Source organism: Zychaea mexicana (genome assembly GCF_025766255.1).
Source record: "Zychaea mexicana strain RSA 1403 chromosome Unknown BDB00scaffold_94, whole genome shotgun sequence".
NCBI classification, from domain to species: Eukaryota; Fungi; Mucoromycota; class Mucoromycetes; order Mucorales; family Lichtheimiaceae; genus Zychaea; species Zychaea mexicana.
Window position 1 is genome coordinate 35,638 of NW_026516757.1, and position 15,381 is coordinate 51,018.

The following is a 15,381-nucleotide window of genomic DNA, read 5'->3' on the forward strand; positions in this document are numbered from 1 at the left end:
TCTGATGATGACTGGCATGGAAGTCGATAAAGTGTTTCCCCAAGCATATATTCCAGAGAGGTTCTACAGGGAGAGAGTAGCACTCTCTACCTTGAAACAATAGGTTTGTTTATCATTTTGTGTTTGCATCACTCCAGCCTATACAGAGTGAATAGCCAGGAAGCAAGTGCGAGGCTTTGCATGCATAGTGCATCAAGCCCTTTGCTTTTTACTCTCTTCCCGCTAAACTCAAAGCACTAACTATTACTATTGCTGCTACCGTCATCGTAATCATCATCATCATCATCATCATCATCAGCCCACAGTGTGGTTGCAAGAACGGGGCAATGATCGGCCTCATCGCCGTTCCAACTGTGGATGATAGTTTCACTCTGCTCGCGCTAGAGTGATATGCTGCAACAGATTTCGGATAGGCCGTTTTGCCGTATTTTTTTCAATTCGATGATCTGCAGCAGCCCCCCCTCTCTCCTTTTCAGCCTGCCTGGGAACTCTCTCTTTCCCAAACCGCTAGTGCCATTCTGTGTAACAAACTGTAAATATAACTCAATCTTTATTTTTTTTATAGAAAAGGGGAGGGCAAAGCAAAGGGTCCGATAGAAAAGAGATCTGTCATTATTATGTCCTAATGCTACCACTGCTACCACTACTACCACTACCACATTATGACTTAATAAGCCTCCCTTGATCATTCTTTAGAATTGCGCACATACAATCTGGGAATTGGTTTCGGATGTGTGCGCCGGATTAATTCTAGTCGTAATGAAACAACCATGAAATATGAGTTTGCCATAAAGAGCATGTGCACAGATCTTTTGCTTAAATGGCGAACGTGTGTTAGACGGTCCACCATGAGAAACCGGGCGAATCATCATAAGTGACGAACCTCGAATATCTTGATTGATGCATGTTGTCTCTCTTTCTTTGACTTGATCTGGAGGACTTTTTTTCCCACAATAAAATAATGCATCGCCACGTGGAGTTGATGAACTGTGATGTGTGGCGGGGACCACAATTCATTTGTTCCTCTCCTGTCCTCCCGCCCTCGCTCCACACCTACTACCACCCCCTAAAACACATCCCGTCCAATACGCGCTGTTACTTCTTATGTAGTCAAGTCCAAGTAGTACAACACGAGGTACGAGGAGTGAGGGGTTACGCTATGTATATGCTGACGACAACGGCAACAACAACAATGCTCGCGGTTCTGGATGTATGGTTCCAGTAGCGTTTAATCTTGCCCTGTTGCTTGCTATTATGTCACCGCTGTAGTATAATTGGATACTCTATTATGTATACACATTAAGCAAGATATTTTTAGCTCGCACTACCTCCCAAACTTCAATCATAGCGCGTAAAAACAACCTATTGTCTTCAACAAGAAGGCTCAATCATGCATATAATAGCAGATAACTACATAAAACAACAGGACAAAAACGTACATAAATGGGTATACCACATTGTAAAAGTAACTAGAGAAAGTCCTTGCATTAGTGCAATTCTATGTCTTGACTGAATGCTGCATCATTCTTGCAGTTCTTCCTGGGGGGGTTGTCATTGTTTGTTGCTTTTGTAACAATATTCCATTAATACAATCAAGTCGTTGTGTCATTGTTAGATATGATCGAATCACACATTTCTGCAGAAGCATGGTCAATACACACCCATCATCCGACGTCCATTATCTGCCTGCTACGTACAGTACATGCTGCAGTATGTATTACTAATAATGCATGGTACCGTTGTTGCCTTTTCCATATTATTCTATAACACCTTTGTCTGGGTTCGCCATCGCGTGGCAGCATTGATCTTTTTCCCAGTTATATCAACCAAGTTTGGAAACAGCACAATTGCATATTTAAAATGAAACTGACATGTTGCGACTTGTGCATCGACACAGTATTTATTATAACCAGGCAATCAAAGACGATGAAACGGCTCTCCCTACTGATCCCCCATCTCAGTTTTTCAAAACAAAAATGCCTTAATATGTATTTAGCCGTTTAACCTTTTTTTTTGCCCAGAACAATACGCGTCAGATCGTTGCTGACATCCATGGTAAAAATAGCCTTCTTCTTGGCATAAAAGAAGCCAATAGAAACGTAAGAAGCTTAAATTAGCCGATACTGCAGCGGATAAATCTATTTCTTTATCTGGTTTTCCATATTGCTGGGCTTGTCTTATAATTGACATTACTAGACTTGAAAAAATAAGATATCGAATGTGCAATGCCGATCAAACAACCATCCTTTTCTCATTCTTCCAACTCTAGTGTATTAAAACTCACGCCATCATGAAAGTGTGCACCCTCACCTTGAACCGTCTGCTTATCTATCAGCTCCCTATACAGCGCTATAACAATTCAAGTTCTATTTGCCCAACATCATATATCTTTCCACTTTTTTGTGCTACAAAATAGTAGGATGATCATCGCAATCATTCGTATAGTGGGTTTCAAGAATTTTTCTTTCCTTTGTACTTCCATCATGCTCTAATAGCGCCATAATGTATCGCCGTGTTACCATGGACTATCCAGCCGACGCGACATATTTTTAATCGAGTTCTTCGAACGATTGAACTACCTTAGAATAGGCACACGAGTAACTACATACAAAGTTCCAGGACAGCAGTTGGCTCAGGTATCTCAAAGCTCAACTTTAGCTGGTTCCTCCATACGGTTGATGGCGATCGTGGACACTGACTACGACACAATTGAACCGACACCAGAAGAAGTGCTAGGCCTCGCCAGTGCGGTTTCTTTAATCATCTCCACATTCCTCACTACACTCAAAGCACCTATCGACATTTCTTTTCTTCCCCCGCCCCTCCTACATCTGCACTTCTCTCTTCCTTCCCTATCTTTACTCTGTAACCTTTCCTCCCTCAACACCTGAATCTGGTTTGACTTTTTCTCTCTCTAGAAGCGGGTTTTCAATCAACGTACCATCTCTCTTTTTTATGTAATTCTTTTTGATCCTCATACCGCAAGGAAGCGACAACAATGCTACAAGCGTACCGTCATTAGCCTAGCCTTCCAATAAATATAATCTTCAAGCTAAATGGCGATCTTTGCTGTGTTCGCTTCTTACACAAACAGCATCTGGTGTATATACATCTGTGTGGAACTTTGGGTCAAATCCTGGCATATATACACTAGTTGAGAGCAATATAAGCGACCTTTCAAAAGCGCGCAAGAGGTACTGTCTAGCGGATGAATGCATAAATAGTATACTTGTTGTAATGACATATATATAACCTATACGGATGAAAAAAATCAAACGAGCTTGACCATCATAGCTAAGAATAAAGGGGTGGCCGTTGGAAAATTCTCCACATGGAAAGATGGAACGCTGGCAGGGGACGACAAGATAAGGATTTTGATTTTGTTTTGTTTTGCTTTCTCACAAAAGCGTTTCTAAGAAGCCATAAACTTCGGGTTTCTTGCTATTCCAATCGACATCTTGTTTGCCAATAATCACTGTAAGATTTGCCCGATCCAGGGGCTGAACGTATCGTAAAAAATCGTTGATGCGCGGCTTTCCGGGAAAGCCAGCACTGGCAAACATGTCTCTTGAAATGGGGCCGATACGCCACATCATCATGAATCGCTGGTAAAAAAAGTTGATTGCACGTCGTGCAGCATCAACACCATCTGCTGCTGTGTGCATATCTGTCTTTGTGTCCGTCTGCTGCCTTGATGCTTTAACAAGTAGAGCCCACTCGTCTGCTCGATTCTGTAGGGCTTTCGCATCGTCGCGCGGGGTGCCTTTGTACCAGCCGTATAAAGCGACGAGATGTGCTTGCATTTCCTGTGATGAGAACTCGGTAACGAGAGGTATCACCATCTTTGCTATCTCTGCACGCGCTTCTTCACTCGTGGCTGTGCTGTTGACTGATGCATGCGAAGCCATGCTCTCAAACGGAAACGCGTGTTTCCGAGTGACGGCAATGAAGCCGTATAGTGTCATCGTCTTACCGTCTTTTGCACAGAGCAATGTCTGGGTATAGTCAAGATCAAGGGGCTGAAAATTGGCGTACAGTTTTGTGTACGCGCTGATAAACGTGTCCCAGCTGCCGATAATGTCTTGACCCATGGATCGTTTCCAGAACAAGTAGCATTCCTTGGTCAAGTCCTTTTCAAAGCTGGCGGTTGTGGGCCTGTTGGCCTTTGACGCAATGTGAGTTAGCTGGAATAGCTGGTCGAGCCCCGACAGTATGCTGTTGGCCTGCGCCTCAATATCTTTTCTGCAACCTGTGACATTGACTTTACGTTTGAAAATGGGTAGAGGCAATAGTGCAACGCTACTACTCTTTTCGCTATAGTATTTTGCCAAGCGCTTTTTTCCGTTATAAACCGCTCGCAGGATATCCTTGAGAATTGCTTCATGCGTTGACTTGGAATTTCCGTTCTTGCAACCGTTGTTGATAAAAGTTGACAAGCAGTTGTGGAGATCGTTTTTATCGTCGGTGGCAACGGGGCCAATAATTTCTTGAACGTGGCCGATCTCACGTTGGAATGCAAGTGTTTCAGGTATTTCGCTCTTCCAGTCATCGACTGTGTTTACCACAAATTGGAAAGCTTCTTGAAGGAAGGAGGCGGCATCCATTGATTTCGACATCGTATCTAGTAGGGCTTCTTACATCAGCCACAAAGTTTTCTAGACGAAAAAGAACAACCTTTTTTATTATAAAACAACACGCACCTTTCAGTTGAATCGAACACCAAACCCCGTAAAAATGAGGGCCATGGGAGCTTCTCCTTTTTATACGACTCTCATGAGGGCGTATGATGCATCTTGTGCAACTACTGTACTACACAAACAGAGACATATACTGATCGAACAACGCTATATTAAAACGGGTGACAGATAACAACTTGTTGTATACTAATAACCCTGCTACTCCACGAACTAAGGACACTATATCGAAGTTTTTCGCATTTCAACGTTTCGCTTATAAGACGTTTTGGAAAAGTCTTCGTCGGCCTTATATTCTCCAAACAATAGATTATATTCGCCAGTACGGTAGATGAAATCGACTCTGTCTATCTGGTGCAATGGCTTGTACTCTGATCTATTATCGTAAATTAGCTACTGACTGTTTAGCTTTGGATACAGTGAAAAGACTTACCTCTTATCCGTGTACTCCTTTTCGTACAAAAATGCAGCGTCCCAAACCATTGACAACACCTTTATCCTGTACTAGTCTTCTCCATGTTCGGAAGAGTTCAAAACCTTGGATGTCCATAAATTTCGCCCAAGTATAACGTAGCAGCCGTGCATTAGTTTGTTTCGTTCGATGAAGCAATTGCGGCCAAAAATACTTACATTTGAATGATTGTCCCAAGCAAACAACGCTGTCCGAAGGTCTGTTTTACCGTTTCAACAATGTCAACAAGTAAGTCTGTTATATCTTTTGTGGATGTGCATGCTTAGAGTTTGTCGAGAACCAATTTTTTCGTCTAGCGTCAGCGTTTGTTGGTCGAGTTCAAATTTTATGGATACTCTGTGATTTTTGAGAAGGTTCGTCAAGTGCACCTCTTGATGTGTGTAGCTTTAAATTGTCCTAAAATAACCGTCTGTTTTATTGTGTCAGTGGAAGAATTGGGTCCGAGACAGCAGATATAATACGCACCAATACTACTGATAGACGGTTTATAATATAAAGTATGTAGACAAACGAAATACACGGGGAAGCAAGAGAGAAAATGTTAGAATAGAAAATCCCTCTAATTGAGATAAATTGATCTAGCGACTGCTAATGCGAAATTTACTGTCAACTCATCACTCTATAGATAACAATGTCATCCTTGTGGCTATTTATACTCTTTAGTAATCTGTTAAGGCGTTTATATAAAAAAAATATAGATATTACTTGCTCTTACATACTGCTGCAACAGCTTCGACTTGGCCATGTTGCATCAGCTTATAAAAATGGCCTCCGCCAAGCAAATGTTTCAATTAAATTTAAGTTTTCTTCACACATCTATAACAAGTTGTATTTACCAGAGCCATAGCCATCCCTATAAGGCTCGATGACGCCGTCCGTATTGCTTGGTGCAAAGAAAGCAATTACTTTCTACACCACATTCATCTCTCAGCATGGTGAGATCTTTTTCAATAGCAGGTATGAGGCGATGGTACTTGTCTCGCATCGTCTCGTGTACCAATTATCCCCTCATTCAACTCTTGTGCCTTGTCTTCATCCATATCCAAATGGTATGCCACCGTTAACCGGAAAGACCAGGACAGTATTAATGCACGTGCAAACGAATGGGCTACTTTGTTTAAGAATCGAGGATGAGCAAAAATCTAACGTTCATAAGCAAGCCGACCGTGTTGAATTGGCCAGTCGATCCATATTTTTTTATACCATCGTTATATGATGATTTGGTGTAACGAACAGATTTCAAGGAAGAGTTTGAAGGACGTGCACTTTCCTAATCGGTCCTGTATTCAAAACTTTTTGCGTCTCGTTTAGCGTGTAAACTTTGCAAACTATCATCAAGTCAGAGCCCGGACAGTGGTACCATCGCAAGCTGAATGTCTATAAACTTTTATACTTCTTAATAACCGATGTGTCTGCTGACGAAAAGACAAACGGTCATAATAACAATACACTCACTATGGCGAAAAAACCTGTTGCTTGACAGCAGAGTAGGGAGCTAGAGTTTGGAAACCTACCTAGCATGTATAATCGTTATGAGCAATAATGTATTAAGCCATGAATAATTCAGCTTCCTTTACAGTCAACCCCCGTTAACGTCAACCCCGATAGCGTCAACAGATTCGCTGGTATCCTTTCAAATTTAGCAGTTAAAGATTTTGCCTATTCTCTACCCCCGGTGGTCGTCAACCCTCGATATGGTCAACACTTTTGCTGGTATCATACCTTGAAGGTTGACGTTAACGGGGGTTGACTGTAGCAGATAGCGAAAAGAAGCAGCATTGCTTGATATGTGACGGAGTCGAGTAGACACCACAGTATCTAAATATTCAACAAGCTCTTTATATTGGTGGCCACAGTAGCGTTTCATTTGTAGAACGTCTCTAATACGTATGCATATAATAATTTAGCCAATCGTCGTTGTGAGAGAAAAGGTTTGAGGTGCATGCGATGGGTGAGTGGATACTTAAATGATACATTTCCTTCGTTACACATGAAGATGCACTCAGCTTCGATCCCAGGCACCATCCTGGTACCCTTTAAACCTCTGTTTTTCGAAAGACAAAAAAGTAAATAACGTATGATATACTGACAGCAAAAGTGCTTATTAGTGGTACACTTGAAGGGTATAGCATGATAATATATCGAGTCTACAATCATTGCTAGCAGATTCAAATAAGGAGCACAGCCTTTTGGGCAGGACCTTCTTTTACATGAATGGAAACGAAGCGCGATGCTCTGTAGATCCAAAAAGGAGTACTTGCTTTTAATGGAAGTAGACAAAGGCGCCACATATACTAAGCCCACAGGGTTACGCAAAATAAAGAATATATTAAACTGCTTTTTTTGTGTTGTTCAGTGCCTTCTTCTCCGTTCCTTTTTCCTTTCTATCATCAGCTGTGTACAAGCTACCTTATCCTGGCTAAATATCCCCCTTTGCAACTATACCCTTTGAATCTCTCCAATATCCCACTTCCTTCCCTTCAAATTAACACATTATTACTATGGCATCCAAATGGGTAACCAACGATACGATTACCTTTATAAAAACCGTGGTCGACTTTCTTGAGAAGACGGCCGATGATTATAAGCAAGTGATACCCGAGGCTGTCGGTTTTGAACGAGAATGCAGACACGTCTACGATATCCTCAATCCTATTTTGACCGAAGATCCCGACTTTAACTCGTACCTTCACAAGTACATCACTGGTGGTATGAGCGATCGAACACGACACCAAGGACAACAGGCCATCCTCAAAGAGATTGTCCGCACGCTCTACCTGGCAGAAAAGAAAATCAACCAGTATCTCACCCAAAACGCTCAGCAAAACAAAACAATTTTACAAAAGATCCAATGGTTTGTCAAGAGAACGTACACTGCGCAGGAATACCGAGCCTATTTCAAAGGGGAGAATGAGGGCATCCGCAAATTGATGAATGACCTTATCACAACGCGCAACCTCGCAGCCGGTGCTGGTATAGTGACCGTGAACAGGTTCGAGCAGGATATGCCCAAGGAAGGTTTCAATTTCTGGATCAAATACATCGGCAAAGATATCGTGACTCCCTGGGAAAGATTCAGCGAAGCTTACACTTTGCTGTATGGGGACATGGAGCCAAATGAACTGCAATATGTTCGCAAGCTTCTTTGCTCGAGTGGTGGCAGCTCGATCACGGTGTTTGGCTACATTGGGTTGATCCGCAAGCATAGCTTCCCCTTTGAAAACGTTGGAACTGATTTACCACCAGTGGAAAAGACCTTGTCCGAGGAGAGTCGAATGGAGATTGCTAAAATGGTCATGCAACTTGTCTCGGAATTTGCTTCGGAAGAAATGAAGGGCTATCTCACTGCAATGTATACTTGGTACGATGGCATCCCCCGCAACGACGAAAAGGCTCTTCAGGAACGAGCTAACGAGTGGGCTAGACTAAAGAACGAACTGCGGCGCGTTGAAGTTCCGACAGCGGAACATGAGAAAGCAGACAAGTTGGATGGTGCCAGACGTGCCATATCGTTCTTCTACCAGCGGTACATGGTGATGTGGCGAATCGGTAAACTGTCTCGAGAAGCGTTCAGTGGTGTTGATTTTCCAGGAAAGGCTCGTATTAGAGACTTTATCAGGTATTGCTATTACCTTTTGCACGTACATCACTTACAGTAGCACTACTCTGCTACTATTACTGCTGCCAAAAAAAAATACTAAATTTCCTTGCATCATTTTCTTAACATGGGTGCTATGATTTTATCAGATACGTCCAACCATTGGATAAAGCAAACTATCTCATCAGCATGAAGAAGGATGAGAGTACCTGGAAGCAGAAGAAGCCGCAAGTGTACCAGTTCTTGGAGCAACTGCTTGTTGATGAATCAAAGAAAGATGTAGTTCCAAAACCCTTGTTACCTAAGAAGGAGAAACAACAAGTCAGCAATACAGTTATATATGAAGAGACCAAGACTCTAGACGAAAAAAAACTTCCCGAAATCATTCAGCTACCTCCCGGTAGAGGACCATCCCTAACAATAAAACAAGTATTGGAGTCAGCGGAGCGACAGCAGGAGCCTGCTGCCGTATCAGTCCATTAGAGGAAGAATGATTTGCCGTTACATCATTGTTTAAAAAGCAGGCAATCGTGTAGCTCCTGAAGCATAAGAAAAACCATCTCACAGCATCAATAATAAAGTAACTACATATTCATTACTACTTCACCGAAGAAACTAAGGTGTACTTATGTCAATATAATATAACAATGACGATCACATATCACATTAAACAGCTTAGCTGTATCACAACAGTAGCCCCTGAAGATCATTAGCACTTAATTCGGGCATGGACTTACTGTCTGTAAAAAAAAGCTATTGAATGTATTGTTCTTTGATTTAGCAAGCATCATTATCATGCAGGAGTGTATAAGAGACGCAGCCCCTGATCTCAATTAGTATACATAGAAGATGTATAAATGTTATGTAATGATACTCAATCTCTATTTAAATGTGTGTCATTTTCTTCTATATCCTGACAACAAGCATGTTTACTACGGTAGCAAAGAAAAGTAGCTGCTAACGTTCACGGTACTTTTTCTATATGTCTATTTACGAATAGTTGTGCAAATGGGACTGCCTCTTTATGACATTAAGAAGCTCACAATACTTCTTATCATATAGCTCTTAGAACAAGAACTAAACAATGATTATGGTGAAAGATAAGGGATGTTGTAGTTAGCTTTTTTTAAAGCTAATATCCATTGACTGGGATGGTAATAGCAGTACTATCACAATGTTGACAATACAAATTGATTTTGAGGATCACACATGCATCGTGATAGTATACAGAAAGCACAGCAAACACCAAAGTACTGTAAGTACTTTATAGCGAAGCCATTTGGCACTTGGAAAATTAATATATCATTAAGCGGTAAGATATATGGCATCGGATGTTGGAAGTGCCATCACCGAAAACCTATTGTCGCATTTACCCTCCGTCTAAAGTTTGCATGGGAATTTATTACTGACTATCAGCTTTTGATACCACTGGACAAACCATTACCAGACCAGTACTTGTACGCACTATAACAACAGCGATAACAATTTCTTCCGAAGGTTAAGGGTAGGATAGGAAAAGCCACAAGGGAAACAGCCAGAAGGCTCAAGGAGTAGAGTGCAAGCTAGCGGTTTGATTTAATAAGGGCCGACGACGATGTCCTGTTGTCATGTGCTTCTCCTTCCTCCTTTTGGCGTGCTAAAAGTGTGCCCGTGGTGTCTTCCTTGAGGCAACATATCGTTGGTATTTGACAGCGATATGTATTCTCTCTTCATATACTTCGCTATATGCTGCTGTTATAGGCTATCAATTCATAGATGTAAAATCAACAACACGGCAGCGGCGCCCTCTTACTCTCCGCTATACGCGCCATGCGCCGCGCTGAGCTGGTCTCCAGACGCCCGGCATGGTTCGGAAAAAGGTGGCGACAAAACCAGAAACACCCCCAAATTGGGGGGGAACCCTTCGGTTTCGCTCAATGCGACAGCAGAGTATTACCACTACTACTATTACTACTACTGCCACTCCTGCAGGTAATTATATAAATAATACACACATGGACTTGATATAGAAGGAGCTTCTGCCTCTTTTCCTTCTTTTTTTCTTTTTCCTCAGAAAGCTCATTCAGCTTTTTTTTACCTCAACAACTCAATGACAACCACAAACATAAGTAGACTCCCAGTTGAGCTCCTGGACCAAATTATCTTTCATTTGACTTTGGCCGACTTCTTTGCCTGCATTCTTGTGTCCAAAGAATGGAAACAAGTGTTTCGTCGTTATTATCGACGCACGGTTGATCTCACCAATCGATCGTCAGTTACCCAAATGCTACGTGCGTGTTGTCGTTCTGCAAAAGAAGAAGCGCTTGATCCCTTGGGTCACGTCGTACGCAATTTAAAAATCGACGACGGCGCGGCATGTCTCAAGGACATTGTCATACTCAACAATCTCTGTCCTAACATTCGAGCGCTGACATTTCGCTGGGCGTACACTGCTGCACATAACGAACGAGTCGATAGCATGAAGCTTTCTGGTGCGGGTCGTCGGTTTTTTAGTACACCGTTCCCGTTCTTAAATGTAATGGCTAGTATCAAGCATCTGTCGCTGGAGCCCCGGCGTCAAGCGGCCGTTGCTAGACATATTCGTTGCTCAGCACACGACCTTAAATACTATCTGGTTGGAGGTGAAAACCTGCGACAATTGACCCTCATTGGTGTGCTGCCGCAATTGTTGGCGGAGCATCTGGATACTATACACACCAGTTGCCCAAACCTATCCGAACTCCACATTACCACCAATTTTACAATAAGCAACAGCGTCAACATTCAGCATCAGCATTTCACAAGTAATAATAATAATAATGATATCATCAGTAACAACAAAAACAATAACAACAGCGCCGACGTACAGCAGCCTGCATCTTCCCTAGAAAAACTCTCTATCCGCTGTTCGCGACGAGAAGCATCGCCGGAAACATTTCATGCCTGGTTCTACTATTTTGGTTCACGATATCCCAACCTCCGACAGATGTGCCTGGAATACCAAAGTATCCCTTCTCGCATGCAGCAGTCGTTAGACGAAGACGTTCTTCACGGCTACGCCATGTTTACAGAAGGCTGTACTAAACTCGAATCAATCAAGCTTGTCAATCTGCCTGCACAAATAAATCATTTACCACTTATTTTCAACAAAAACATGGCTGCATCATCATTATCAAACTACAACAGCAACAATTACAATGCGACGACGATAGCACCTCTTAAATGTGTCAATTTTATCAGCGAAGGTTACACCATCGGCAACATGGACCCCTCCAGTCTAGCTGACTTGTTTTGTCGACTTCGCAACATCGAAAAGCTCAATCTCTGCATACCGATTACACTCACTGCATCGGCCTGCTTACCTGCGCTTAGTATGCTCCGCAACCTGACCAGCTTGAAGGTCATGCGCACCGAAAAGTTGGGTAGTTTGGAGCTCGATGAACCATTATCCAAGGTGACCGTCATGGTGGACGACCTGCTGGCACGTTGTCCCAACCTGAAGCAACTGACTTTATCCCAATTTGTGGTCCGAACGCATCGACGTGCCTACTGCAACTTGGATTATACCACAAAAGAGGACGGAGGAGGAGGAGGGAAAAACCGATTTCCCTTGGAGATCCTCAGACTTGTCGACTCAAGCTTATCTGAAAGCTGCATCAGTTTTTTTGCATACAAGTGTCCGGCGATACAACATCTTGGCTTGTACACATGTCTGTATTACGACGAGCTTGGCCACGGGATAAGCCGTTTCAAGATTCATATGCCGTATCATCGGCTCAAGACCTTACAGATCTTTAATCCCAAGACTGTCCACGGAGTACCGCTTGAATGGAATCGTGAACTGCTATTCGATCTAGATCATATCAAAGTCGCTACCGTGCGATCGCTCGCGGCCGATCGATCTACTCAGCAGGGTGCTCCTGACGAGTACTTTACTGTGGACGGGCTCAATTTCTTTACAAAGTGGTTTCTTACAACCACTAGATATCGGTTCAATGGTTTGAATTCAGTACGCCATCACGAATACAACGTTGAAAACGACGATCCCTTATTAACGGCTGAGCAAATTTTTGACGACAACATTGTGGGTATGCCTGCATCACGAAACGCATTTTGGAGAAATAAGTTTATCCAACTCAGCGAAACGCGTGTTCATGACCTCTACAAACGGATCAAGCATACAAGCGGTTTCCCTCGATATCACATGCACCACAGAAACAACAGTAATGGTAGTAGCACCGAGGGCAGCAGCAACAGGAGTAATAGTGATAGAAGCAGTAGCCCAAAACGACGACGGTTAGTGGATGATCCGGATATCATCATGCTCGATCCGGTCGTAGAAACATGTTATAGCGAGGCACAAGGGAATGGCTATATGAGTATATGCTGTAAATCCATTCAAAACCTGTCTATCAATAATCTTTTGTTGGTCTCCAATGATGTGTATGTCGACCAGTAGTTGTAAAAAAAATTGCGAGTGTATTTAGTAAAAGAAAAAAGCAACTGCTTCTTGCAGTATGTATCGCTTGTACTTGTTTACAGACCTTAGAAAATTGTAAATTATAAATCTACTTGATTAAACTCCTTGATCGCATATGTCTACTATAACAAGAAACGCTTTTTAATCCAATGTTGTCAAGGCAGTGTGGGACGGACCTACAAAAAATACCTCAAAACTTTGATATCAAACAAACTTCTACTTTTAATCGATCTGTTGCTTCCATGTCAAGCGAGTCAACGGATACAGAAGATTTCAAAAGTTTCTCTGACAGTAATGCCGATACGCCGTCATCGCTGACAGAAAGAACAGAATTTCTTGATACACCATTGTCCAACGAAAAACTAAAAGGAGAAGTAACAATCGACAAGGATGTAGCCACTACTCGGATAACGCAATCGATGACCGTAGACAGATCCGTAATTGACGATACATCAGCTATTAATAACCTTGACGAAATACCTAGCACTGCACCTGCGACAACAATCGTGTGCGGTTCTATAGTGTCGTCAGTGCCAATCAGTAAAACATTGAAAGAAGCAGCCATTGACCTTGACATTCAAAACTCAGAGGCTGCTGTTGATAGCTCGCAACAAGATCCTACTACAACCACAGAAATTACCAAAGGAAACAACGAGTTGAGCACTTCCAAAGACAAGGCCGACGGTAGCGATAGTGAGAAGCTTGAAATTATTCAAACAGAATTCACAACTACAGACAACATTGAACACAAACAACAGGCTAGCGAAAACATTACTACGACAGCAAATGATGAAATTGTCAACAGTAAAAAGAATGCCATGACAACGAAACGCAAAACACCTGGGCTCGATGCTTATGCAGGATATGATAATCCATCGCCACGGAAAAACAAACGAGCACGTAGAAAAAAGAACAATGCAGCGCAGGCTCCAGTAGATCAATCGGAATCTTTCAATGATGCTGTCGTTCGATACACGGTGGACAATTTACCGGATGATCTGGTCAAGTAAGTTTTGTTTGAGTTTTTTACAATTCCAAAAAGAAGGATGGATTCTAATGTCACTTTCGTCATATTAGATATTATAACCAACGTTATGCATATTTCTCAAGATATGACCAAGGCATTTTAATGGATCGAGGTAAATTATTGAGCATTATATTTCAGGGGAGATGATGCGAAGTACGGTCTACAGTGAGAGTGTTGAAAACCTTCATTATAGAGGGTTGGTTCTCGGTTACACCAGAAAGAATAGCACAACACATTGCTGAACGATGCCGCTGTGATACCATTGTTGACGCATTTACTGGATGTGGTGGAAATGCAATTCAATTTGCTTTCACCTGCAAGCGAGGTATGTTTGCAATATAAAAGACTAGGAATTTAGATATGGTTGGTCAAAAAGGAACTACGTACTGACGTTTGCGCTATGTATAGTAATTGCGATCGATATTGATCCAATAAAGTTGCACTGTGCAAGACAGAACGCACGGATATACGGGGTCGAGGACCGGATCGAGTTTATTCAAGGTGATTTCTTTAAACTAGCACCCGAATTGAAGGTACGATTGAAGTTTTACTCTTTGCCTGTTATGATAGTGGGGTTGTAAACTCATACATTATTACTAGGCCGATACTGTCTTTTTATCGCCACCTTGGGGCGGTCCGTCATATCAACAATCGAGTGTGTTTGACATTACAACCATGATTCCTGGCAATGGGTAAGTAAGAAAAAAGCAAATAAAGACAGATCGATCTTTTTCTAACCTAAAAAATATGTTTCTTTTCCATTACTTTAGTGCCGAAATTTATTCGATCTCATCGAAGATATCACCACATGTTGCTTACTTTGTTCCCCGTAACACAGATCCACAACAATTGGCCCGATTGGCTGGACCAAACGGGGTGTGCGAGATTGAGCAAAACTATCTACGAGGGAATCTGAAGGCATTAACAGTTTACTATGGCGGTCTCGTCAATCAAGACTACTTGCAACAGATATAAAAGTAGTAAAGCATCCCTAATGATTTTCATAGCATTCCGAAAGAGTTCATCAAACATCATCATGTAAATACGTATCACACATTTAATACATCATTTATTTCCATGAAGTATATGTACTTGTAGCTTGTTGCTTTAAGCTTTAAACACAAATAAGCG

At 42.1% G+C, this 15,381-nt stretch overlaps 5 protein-coding genes across 5 annotated transcripts; 3 read left to right on the forward strand and 2 right to left on the reverse strand.

Annotated features, from left to right (window-relative positions):
- Positions 1-211: 211 nt before the first annotated feature.
- On the reverse strand, positions 212-825 carry BDB00DRAFT_635407 (uncharacterized protein). The gene has a single exon (XM_053118109.1). The coding sequence runs from the start codon at positions 687-689 to the stop codon at positions 381-383; it is 309 nt and encodes a 102-aa protein (XP_052975410.1). The 5' UTR covers positions 690-825; the 3' UTR covers positions 212-380.
- A 2,573-nt stretch (positions 826-3,398) lies between these two features.
- On the reverse strand, positions 3,399-4,616 carry BDB00DRAFT_876696 (uncharacterized protein; the record flags this gene model as incomplete). The annotated part of the gene is made up of 1 exon (XM_053127509.1): positions 3,399-4,616. The coding sequence occupies one exon, from the start codon at positions 4,614-4,616 to the stop codon at positions 3,399-3,401; it is 1,218 nt and encodes a 405-aa protein (XP_052975411.1).
- Positions 4,617-7,434: 2,818 nt separating this feature from the next.
- On the forward strand, positions 7,435-9,417 carry BDB00DRAFT_932164 (uncharacterized protein). The gene is made up of 2 exons (XM_053129067.1): positions 7,435-8,785; positions 8,914-9,417. Exons 1-2 carry the CDS (start codon positions 7,668-7,670, stop codon positions 9,245-9,247), a joined length of 1,452 nt encoding a protein of 483 aa, XP_052975412.1. The 5' UTR covers positions 7,435-7,667; the 3' UTR covers positions 9,248-9,417.
- Positions 9,418-10,734: 1,317 nt separating this feature from the next.
- On the forward strand, positions 10,735-13,357 carry BDB00DRAFT_844883 (uncharacterized protein). The gene has a single exon (XM_053125031.1). It carries the CDS (start codon positions 10,854-10,856, stop codon positions 13,200-13,202), a length of 2,349 nt encoding a protein of 782 aa, XP_052975413.1. The 5' UTR covers positions 10,735-10,853; the 3' UTR covers positions 13,203-13,357.
- Positions 13,327-15,343, forward strand: BDB00DRAFT_844885 (RNA cap guanine-N2 methyltransferase-domain-containing protein). The gene is made up of 6 exons (XM_053125032.1): positions 13,327-14,229; positions 14,301-14,362; positions 14,444-14,575; positions 14,659-14,783; positions 14,851-14,942; positions 15,021-15,343. Exons 1-6 carry the CDS (start codon positions 13,373-13,375, stop codon positions 15,223-15,225), a joined length of 1,473 nt encoding a protein of 490 aa, XP_052975414.1. The 5' UTR covers positions 13,327-13,372; the 3' UTR covers positions 15,226-15,343.
- The last annotated feature ends 38 nt before the right edge of the window (positions 15,344-15,381 follow it).

Excerpts from the sequence above, each read along its gene's own strand:
- BDB00DRAFT_844885 (XM_053125032.1), top strand. The coding sequence starts at position 13,373 with ATGTTGTCAAGGCAGTGTGGGACGGACCTACAAAAAATACCTCAAAAC. Across the intron at positions 14,363-14,443 it reads AGGCATTTTAATGGATCGAG|AGGGTTGGTTCTCGGTTACA; the intron begins GTAAATTATTGA and ends CCTTCATTATAG. Across the intron at positions 14,784-14,850 it reads AACTAGCACCCGAATTGAAG|GCCGATACTGTCTTTTTATC; the intron begins GTACGATTGAAG and ends CATTATTACTAG.
- BDB00DRAFT_932164 (XM_053129067.1), top strand. The coding sequence starts at position 7,668 with ATGGCATCCAAATGGGTAACCAACGATACGATTACCTTTATAAAAACC. Across the intron at positions 8,786-8,913 it reads CGTATTAGAGACTTTATCAG|ATACGTCCAACCATTGGATA; the intron begins GTATTGCTATTA and ends TGATTTTATCAG.
- BDB00DRAFT_635407 (XM_053118109.1), bottom strand. The coding sequence starts at position 689 with ATGATCAAGGGAGGCTTATTAAGTCATAATGTGGTAGTGGTAGTAGTG.
- BDB00DRAFT_844883 (XM_053125031.1), top strand. The coding sequence starts at position 10,854 with ATGACAACCACAAACATAAGTAGACTCCCAGTTGAGCTCCTGGACCAA.